Source organism: Bubalus kerabau, chromosome X (assembly GCF_029407905.1).
Source record: "Bubalus kerabau isolate K-KA32 ecotype Philippines breed swamp buffalo chromosome X, PCC_UOA_SB_1v2, whole genome shotgun sequence".
Taxonomy (NCBI): domain Eukaryota; kingdom Metazoa; phylum Chordata; class Mammalia; order Artiodactyla; family Bovidae; genus Bubalus; species Bubalus kerabau.
Genome location: NC_073647.1, coordinates 12,448,019 through 12,458,435, shown reverse-complemented (window position 1 = coordinate 12,458,435; position 10,417 = coordinate 12,448,019). Strand labels below are relative to the sequence as shown.

Below are 10,417 nucleotides of genomic sequence, written 5' to 3'. Positions count from 1 at the left end.
CGCTTGGTTGTTTCCAGCCAAAGTCATGGCATTTTCTGGAAAACAAGATTACTAAGAAAAAAGAGGGACTTCCCTTGTGGTCCAGTAGTTACGAATCCACCTGCCATTGCAGGGGACACAGGTTCCAGCCCTGGTCTGGGAAGATCCCACATTATGCAACTAAGCCCATGCACTACAACTACTGAGCCTTAGAGCTCTAGAGCCTGGACTCTGAAACAAGAGAAGCCACCATAATGAGAAGCCCACACAACGCAAAGAAGAGTAGATCCCACTGGCTGCAACAAGATAGCCCGCGAGCAGCAACAAAGACCCAGCATGGCCAGCCATAAATAATTTTTTTTTTTAAAGAAAGAAAGAAAACAGAAAAGAGTGAAAAAGGAAAAATAAAAGTCTTGACTTCAGCTTCTCTGGGATGTCAACCAATCAGTATCAAACATGTAGAATTCAGCACCTGGGAACATAAATTCAATTAGGAGAAATTTCTTAGAGTATGATACTCAAAAGCCATCCATCTTTCTTCAAGTAAATGAAAAAAAAATATATATATATGTATGTATGTATGTATGTGTGGGCTTCCCACATGGCACTAATGATAAAGAATCCACCTGCCAATGCAGGAGACATAAGAAACTTGGGTTCGATCCCTGGATCAGGAAGATCCCCTGGAAGAGGGCATGGTAGCCCACTCCAGTATTCTTGCCCAGAGAATCCCATGTACAGAGGAGCCTGGCAGGCTACAGTCCATAGGGTCACAAAGAGTCGGACATGACTGAAGCCACTGAGCATGCACATTATTTATGTGTATATGTATACCCAAGGGGGATTTCCCTGGTGGCTCAGACGGTAAAGCGTCTGCCTGCAATGTGGGAGACCTGGGATCAATTCCTGGGTTGGAAGATCCCCTGGAGAAGGAAATGGCAGTCCACTCCAGCACTCTTGCCTGAAAAATCCCATGGACAGAGGAGCCTGATAGGCTATGGTCCATGGGGTCGAGAAGAGTCGGACACGACTGAGCGACTTCACTTCACTTCACTTCACTTCATTGTGTATACCCACAATGATAAAAAGTTGTTATTTAGGTAATGGGATAATGAATTACTTTAATTTTTATATCATAATTTTGGTTTCACATTTTCTGTAAAGTAAATGAGTACTTTCTTATCAAAAGAGTATGGGTTCTTAGGAAATTGGTTTTTCTTTGGAGTGTTTCCATTCTCACTTACCTTCCTCAAATCACTAAGTTTGTCCTGAGTCCAGGCCTCCACTCTCAACTGCCCTGCAGACTTTCCTGAATTTATAGCAGGACTTGCACCATGGAAATTTTATCACTTTACACCATGGGCACTTCCAATTCACTGAACTGCAACCTGAGGCAGACTTCTCCTTGTGGTATGATTCTGAGGCTTTTTTCCCTTTTGTTGTTTCTTTGGATTTTCTCTCCCATCATGGCTCCAGTTGTCCCCCTGGTTAGTAGCCTGAGGCCTCTCTGGACCTCTTTCCTGGCTCTGGCTTCTGCTGACTTCCAGGTGGTCAGTCCCCTGGGGTCTCTGTGGATCTTCTTGCTTGTGACTTCTATTGTACTCCAGGGGGAGAATCCTCTGGAAACTCTCTAGATATCTCTCCTGATTCTGGTTTCTGCTGTCCCCCAGGGGAACAGTCCCCTGGGGTCTCCTGGGAACTTCTTCCTGGCTGTGGCTCCCACTGGTCCCCAGAGGGATCATCCCCTGGGGTCTCTCTGGACCTTCTTCTTGGTTGTGGCTCCAGCTATCCCCAAGGGGGACCATCTCCTGTGACCTCTCTTGACCTTCTTCCTGGCTGTGGCTCCCACTGGTCCCCAGAGGGATCATCCCCTGGGGTCTCTCTGGACCTTCTTCTTGGCTGTGGCTCCAGCTATCCCCAAGGGGGACCATCTCCTGTGACCTTTCTTGACCTTCATCCTGGCTGTGGCTCCCACTGGTCCCCAGAGGGATCATCCCCTGGGGTCTCTCTGGACCTTCTTCTTGGCTGTGGCTCCAGCTATCCCCAAGGGGGACCATCTCCTGTGATCTCTCTTGACCTTCTTCCTGGCTGTGGCTCCCACTGGTCCCCAGAGGGATCATCCCCTGGGGTCTCTCTGGACCTTCTTCTTGGCTGTGGCTCCAGCTATCCCCAAGGGGGACCATCTCCTGTGACCTCTCCTGACCTTCTTCCTGGTTAAGACTTCTGATATCCCCTAAGGGGACTGTACCCTGCAGGACCTCAGGACCTTCTCCCTGGCTGTAGCTCTTCTCGTTGCCCAGGGGGGCCATCTTCTCTTGCAAGCCCACTTCAACCAGTGGGCCAGGTAGATTGATTCCTTGAGAAGGCATCTGAAATGGGACTACTGCAGCTTCTGCTTCTGATGGTGGTATAGGTGGCAAGAATGCCGATCCCATGGGTAATGGTGCATGGTATGGAAATAGATACAGCCTCGGCATTGGCATAACGGGTTGCATGGCCTGGGACCAGGGACTCGGTGGTCCTGGCACATAAACAGCAGCTTTGGGGGCAGCATCTGCCTTGGCATATGGGCAGCTGCCTCAAAATAAGGCCTGCCATGCACCCCCATAGCCACCTGCTGTTCCACTCACGGGCCATGCTACTGCCCCAAATTGCTCGGTTCGAGGCCCAGGCCCCATATCTTGGGCCAATGGGGGGACCTGGAGCAGCCACCCACAAAGCACATCACACTCCTTCAGCACCTGCTGCAGTGAGGCCCAGGTGAAGCGCAACTGTGCAACCATCTCCTCCCACTCCTCACACACGCGCTGCAGCTCAGAGGCCAGGGCCCAGGAAGTCTCCTCTCACTTCTCTACCTGCTCCTGCAGCCACCAGATCTGACACTCCTGCCGCTCCTGCTGCCTCATGCCCACATGCACGCTCAAGACCAGCGTCCTCCAGGCACAGGCCCTCTTGATGTCGTGTGGTACCTGCGGGTTAGCTATGACAATTCGCAGCCAATCCTCTACCTCATTCCAGGGTCGCAAGCAGAAGGCCATGTAGAAATCAGGGTCGCCTCTGTTCACGAGGACCTCACTGTTGATGAAACTGATTACATCGTTGTGACGAAAGCCACTCATGTAGTCCGCAAAGTTCACCGCCATGGCCACCGAGGCCTAGTCAACCAACCACCTGAGGAACCAACACTGAGGAAGACGCCACTTCCCGGCAGCCGCGGCAGCTAAAAGCTGCAGCTGCTACCAAGTCCGCCCTTCACCTGCCGGGTCAGTCCTCCTTCAGTCCTAGCCCAGCCTTGGCCTTCCTCCATCAGAGGCTCCTGCTTTCCACACAGAGAGTAAAACAGGTTCCCTCACGACGTCAACCTCAGTTTGGCAGTTGACGGCGAGACACATCACAGGTGAGACATGTCACAGTCGTGCTGAGCCACCCACAAGGCCTGCTGGGATCTGCCTCCCAGCAAGCGCCGCCTCTACAGGGTGAGCGGACCAGAAGCTGCACTGGGCGCCACAGTGAGCCTCTAGAAGGCTTTATTGTTAGAACTTCCGAAGGATAATACCCAGCATGGTGGAATGAATCCGTAACTGGTTGGAGCTGCATAGGTGGGTGCAGTTCTACTTTTGTCTCACCTTCCTCTCCCATAGTTCTTAGATACACTTCAGACCTTTAATGCAGTCAGTCCCACTGTCGGCACATTTCCCTCAGCATCCTGAATAAACAAACTTAGAATCCCTGTCTGGAGAAGGAAACGGCAACCCACTCCAGTATCCTTGCCTAGAGAATCCTGTGGACAGAGGAGCCTGGTGGGCTACTGTCCATAGGGTCGCACAGAGTTGGACATGACTGAAGTGACTTAGCACGCATGCATGCATTGGAGAAGGAAATGGCAACCCACTCCAGTATTCTTGCCTGGAGAATTCCATGGACAGAGGAGCCTGGCAACCTACAGCCCATAGGGTTGCAAAGAGTCGGAGAGGACTGAGCGACTAACACTTTCACTTTCAAAGGTAACTACGTGCAATGTAAGTCACTTTAGTTGTGTCTGACTCTTTGCGACCCTATGGACTGTAGCCCGCTAGGCTCCTCTGTCTATGGGATTCTCCAGGGGAGAATACTGGAGTGGATTACCATGCCCTCCTCCAGGGGATCTTTCCCGACCCAGTAATCGAACCTGTGTCTCCTGGGGCTCCAGCACTACAGGCTGATTTTTTACAGGAAGCCCAACTACATACTCAGTTCAGTTCAGTCGCTCAGTAGTGTCCGACTCTTTGCGACCCCGTGAATCGCAGCACACCAGGCCTCCCTGTCCATCACCAACTCCCGGAGTTCACTCAGACTCACATGCTTCGAGTCGGTGATGCCATCCAGCCATCTCATCCTCTGTTGTCCCCTTCTCCTCCTGCCCCCAATCCCTCCCAGCATCAGAGTCTTTTCCAATGAGTCAACTCTTCGCATGAGGTGGCATACAAAAGACAGTGTTACTGTATTTTGTGATTCCTCTTTTTTAATATAGGATTTAAAAGATGACTATATAAAACAATATAAATCTGTCTTCATGGTACACAATGTATGAAGGTGTAATTTGTGTCAGTAACAACACAAAGGGGGTGGAGCTATATAGGAGCAATGACTTTGTATACTGTTGAAATTAAGTTTGTATTAATCCAAAATATGCTGTTACAAATTAACATGTTAATTGTAATTCCCAGAGCAACCACTACGAAAATAGCTAAAAAATATACAGAAAAAGAAATAAGTGGGAAATCAAAGTGGTAAACTACAAAAAAAGAAAAAAGAAATCAGTGAAATACAAAAAAAAAAGTAGTAATGGAGGAATGGGAAGTGATATAAGACATTTTAGAAGGCAAATAGCAAAATATCAGAAGTCCTTCCTTATCAGTAATTATATCAAATGCAAACAGATTAAACTCCAGTTAACAGGAGAGATTGGAAGAATAGATACTTTTTTAAAAACATGATCCAGATGTATATTGTCTGTAAGAGATTCATTTTAGATTCAAAGATTTGAACTGGTTGCAAGTATAATAAAAAGATAGAAAAGGCTATCCCATACAAACAGCAATAATTAAAAACTAGAGTAGCTCTCCAAATATCAAAGTATACTTTATGACAAAAATTGTTAAGATTAAAAAAGAGGATATTTTATCTATATATTTTTAAAAGTCAATCCATATAGAAAACAAACTTATGGTTGCCAAAAAGGAAAGATGGTGGGAGAGGGATAAATTAGGAGTATGGGATTAACAAATACTTACTACCACATATATTTACTATATAGCACAAAAAACTATTACAAGATAATCAATATTTTGTAATAACCTATAATGGAAAAGAATCTGAAAATATATATAGATATATACATATAACTGAATCACTTTGCAGTATACCTGAAACTAATACAATAGTGGAAATCAACTACACTTCATAAAAACATTTTAAGGGTTAATCCATCAAGAAGGTATATCAATTATAAATGTATGTGCATCTATATATGCACCTAACATCAAAATCCCAAAATACATGCCAAAAGTAGACAGAATTGGAGAGAAGAGGCAATTCTACAGTAATAGCTGGAGACTTCAATACTCCATTTTCAATAATTGATAGAAAGACTTGATAGAAGATCAAGAAGGAAATACAAGACTCGAACAACACTATAAACTAAAAACACGTTACAAACATCTGTAGAACGGTCAACCCCAAAACAGCACACTATAATACATATTCTTCTCAAGTGCGTATAAAAGATTCTCAAGGATAAACATTTTGTGAGGCCACAAAACAAGCCTCAATAAATGTATGAAGATTGAAATCATACTAAGTATGTCCTCTGATCACAGTGAAATGAAATTGGAACTCAAAACAGAAAGAAATATACAAAATATACAAATATGTGAAATTTAAATAACATTACTAAATGACCATTGGGTTGAAGAAATAAACCAAGGGAAATTAGAGAGTATGTTGAGATTAATGAAAATAAAAACACAACATACCAAAACTAATGAGACTCAGTGAAAGCAGTGCTCAGAGGGAAATTTATACCTATGAAGGCCTACATTTGAAAAAAGAAACATATCAATTCATAACCTAACTAGCCCACCTTAAGGAATTATAAAAAGGAGAGAAAACTAAACTCAAAACAAGCAGAAGAACAGAAATAAAAATTAGAGTGGTGATAAACAAAACAGAAGAGAAAAAAATATAAAAAATAAATGAAACAATAGATGGTTCTTTGGAAGGATCAACAAAATTGACAAACTTAAATAGATTGTTCCAGGAAAAAAAAAAAAGATTAAAATTACTAAAATCTGGAATAAATGTGGGACATTTACCACCAACCTTACAGAAGTAAAAAGGATTATAAAAGACTACTATGAAGAATTATATGCCAATGAGTTAGATGAAATGGACATATTCCTAGAAACACACAAACTACCAAAACACATTCAAGAAGAAATAGAAAATTTGAACAGACCTGTAAAAAATATAGATTGAAAAAGTAACCAAAAACCTTCCAACACAGAAAAGCTTCCCTGGTGAATTCTACCAAATATTTAAAGAGGAATTAACAGAAATCTATCTCAGGCTCTTTTCTAACTAATTAATGAGACTAGTAATGTTGTTATCAAAGCCAGACAAAGACATCACAAGAATAGAAAACTATAGACCAATACCCTTTATAAAACTTCTCAACCAAATATTAGCAAATGGAATCTAGCAGTGCATTAAAAGAATTTTCCTTTAAATATAAATTTATTTATTTTAATTGGAGGTTAATTACTTTACAATATTGTATTGGTTTTGCCATACATCAACATGAATCCACCATGTGTGTACACATGTTCCCAATCCTGAACCCTCCTCCCACCTCCCTTCCCGTATCATCCCTCTGGGTCATCCCAGTGCACCAGCCCCAAGCATCCTGTATCCTGCATCGAACCTGGACTGGCGATTCATTTCATATATGATATTATACATGTTTCAATGCCATTCTCCCAAATCATCCCACCCTTTCCCTCTCCCACAGAATCCAAAAGACTGTTCTATACATCTGTGTCTCTTTTGCTGTCTCGCATACAGGGTTATCATTACCATTTTTCTAAATTCCATATATATGCATTAGTATACTGTATTGGTGTTTTTCTTTCTGGCTTACTTCACTCTGTATGATAGGCTCCAGTTTCATCCGCCTCATTAGAACTGATTCAAATGTATTCTTTTTAATGGCTGAGTAATACTCCATTGTGTATATGTACCACTGCTTTCTTATCCATTCATCTGCTGATGGACATCTAGGTTGCTTCCATGTCCTGGCTATTATAAACAGTGCTGCAATGAACATTGGGGTACATGTGTCTCCTTCAATTCTGGTTTCCTCGGTGTGTATGCCCAGTAGTGGGATTCCTGGGTCATATGGCAGATCTATTTCCAGTGTTTTAAGGAATCTCCACACTGTTCTCCATAGTGGCTGTACTAGTTTGCATTCCCACCAACAGTGTAAGAGGGTTCCCTTTTCTCCACACCCTCTCCAGCATGTATTGCTTGTAGACTTTTGGATAGCAGCCATTCTGACTGGCGTGAAATGGTACCTTATTGTGGTTTTGATTTGCATTTCTCTGATAATGAATGATGTTGAGCATCTTTTCATGTGTTTGTTAGCCATCTGTATGTCTTCTTTGGAGAAATGTCTGTTTAGTTCTTTGGCCCATTTTTTGATTGGGTCGTTTATTTTTCTGGAATTGAGCTGTAGGAGTTGCTTGTATATTTTTGACATTAATTCTTTGTCAGTTGCTTCATTTGCTATTATTTCCTCCCATTCTGAAGGCTGTCTTTTCACCTTGCTTATAGTTTCCTTTGTTGTGCAGAAGCTTTTAATTTTAATTAGGTCCCATTTGTTTATTTTTGCTTTTATTTCCAATATTCTGAGAGGTGGGTCATAGAGGATCCTGCTGTGATTTGTGTTGGAGAGTGTTTTGCGTATGTTCTCCTCTAGGAGTTTTATATTTTCTGGTCTTATGTTTAGATCTTTAATCCATTTTGAGTTTATGTTTGTGTATGGTGTTAGTAAGTGTTCTAGTTTCATTCTTTTACAAGTGGTTGCCCAGTTTTCCCAGCACCACTTGTAAAAAGATTGTCTTTTCTCCATTGTAAATTCTTGCTTCCTTTGTCAAAGATAAGGTGTCCATAGGTGCGTGGAGTTATCTCTGGGCTTTCTATTTTGTTCCATTGATCTATATTTCTGTCTTTGTGCCAGTACCATACTGTCTTGATGACTGTGGCTTTGTAGTAGAGCCTGAAGTCAGGCAGGTTGATTCCTCCAGTTCCATTCTTCTTTCTCAAGATTGCTTTGGCTATTTGAGGTTTTTTGTATTTCCATACAAATTGTGAAATTGTTCTAGCTCTGTGAAAAATACTATTGGTAGCTTGATAGGGATTGCATTGAATCTATAGATTGCTTTGGGTAGTATACTCATTTTCACTCTATTGATTCTTCCGATCCATGAACATGGTATATTTCTCCATCTGTTAGTGTCCTCTTTGATTTCTTTCACCAGTGTTTTATAGTTTTCTATATATAGGTCTTTAGTTTCTTTAGGTAGATATATTCCTAAGTATTTTATTCTTTTTGTTGCAATGGTCAATGTAATTGTTTCCTTAATTTCTCTTTCTATTTTCTCATTATTAGTGTATAGGAATGCAAGGGATTTCTGTGTGTTGATTTTATATCCTGCAACTTTACTATATTCATTGATTAGCTCTAGTAATTTTCTGGTGGAGTCTTTAGGGTTTTCTATGTAGAGGATCATGTCATCTGCAAACAGTGAGAGTTTTACTTCTTCTTTTCCAATTTGGATTCCTTTTATTTCTTTTTCTGCTCTGATTGCTGTGGCCAAAACTTCCAAAACTATGTTGAATAGTAGTGGTGAAAGTGGGCACCCTTGTCTTGTTCCTGACTTTAGGGGAAATGCTTTCAATTTTTCACCATTGAGGATAATGTTTGCCGTGGGTTTGTCATATATAGCTTTTATTATGTTGAGGTATGTTCCTTCTATTTCTGCTTTCTGGAGAGTTCTTATCATAAATGGATGTTGAATTTTGTCAAAGGCTTTCTCTGCGTCTATTGAGATAATCATATGGCTTTTATTTTTCAATTTGTTAATGTGGTGTATTACATTGATTGATTTGTGGATATTGAAGAATCCTTTCATACCTAGGACAAAGCCCACTTGGTCATGGTGTATGATCTTTTTAATGTGTTGTTGTGATTGCTAGAATTTTGTTAAGGATTTTTGCATCTATGTTCATCAGTGATATTTGCCTGTTGTTTTCCTTTCTTGTGGGATCTTTGTCAGGTTTTGGTATTAGGGTGATGGTGGCCTCATAGAATGAGTTTGGAAGTTTACCTTCCTCTGCAATTTTCTAGAAAAGTTTGAGTAGGATAGGTGTTAGCGCTTCTCTAAATTATTGGTAGAATTCACCTGTGAAGCCATTTGGATCTGGGCTTTTGTTTGCTGGAAGATTTCTGATTACAGTTTCAATTTCTGTGCTTATGATGGGTCTGTTAAGATTTTCTATTTCTTCCTGGTTCAGTTTTTTAAAGTTGTACTTTTCTAAGAATTTGTCCATTTCTTCCAAGTTGTCCATTTTATTGGCATATAATTGCTGATAGTAGTCTCTTATAATCCTTTGTATTTCTGTGTTGTCTGTTGTGATCTCTCCATTTTCATTTCTAATTTTATTGATTTGATTTTTATCCCTTTGTTTCTTGATGAGTCTGGCTAATTGTTTGTCAATTTTATTTTTCCTTTCAAAGAATCAGCTTTTGGCTTTGTTGATTTTTGCTATGGTCTCTTTTGTTTCTTTTGCATTGATTTCTGCCCTAATTTTTAAGATTTCTTTTCTTCTATTAACCCTGGGGTTCTTCATTTCTTCCTTTTCTAATTGCTTTAGGTGTAGAGTTAGGTTATTTATTTGACTTTTTTCTTGTTTCTTGAGGTAAGCCTGTATTGCTATGAACCTTCCCCTTAGCACTGCTTTTACAGTGTCCCACAGGTTTTGGGTTGTTGTGTTTTCATTTCATTCATTTCTATGCATATATTTATTTCCTTTTTTATTTCTTCTGTGATTTGTTGGTTATTCAGCAGCGTGTTGTTCAGCCTCCATATGTTGGAATTTTTAATAGTTTTTCTCCTGTAATTGAGATCTAATCTTACTGCATTGTGGTCAGAAAATATGCTTGGAATGATTTCAATTTTTTTGAATTTACCAAGGCTACATTTATGGCCCAGGATGTGATCTATCCTGAAGAAGGTCCTGTGTGCACTTGAGAAAAAGGTGAAATTCATTGTTTTGGGGTGAAATGTCCTATAGATATCAACTAGGTCTAACTGGTCTATTATATCATTTAAAGTTTGTG

At 41.1% G+C, this 10,417-nt stretch overlaps 1 protein-coding gene across 1 annotated transcript; it reads right to left on the bottom strand.

Annotated features, from left to right (window-relative positions):
* Nucleotides 1-1,352: 1,352 nt before the first annotated feature.
* Nucleotides 1,353-3,122, bottom strand: TEX13D (TEX13 family member D). Its single transcript, XM_055564664.1, is given in 2 exon segments — nucleotides 1,353-2,537; nucleotides 2,610-3,122. Coding segments are annotated over 2 exon segments (1,698 nt in total).
* Nucleotides 3,123-10,417: the final 7,295 nt, after the last annotated feature.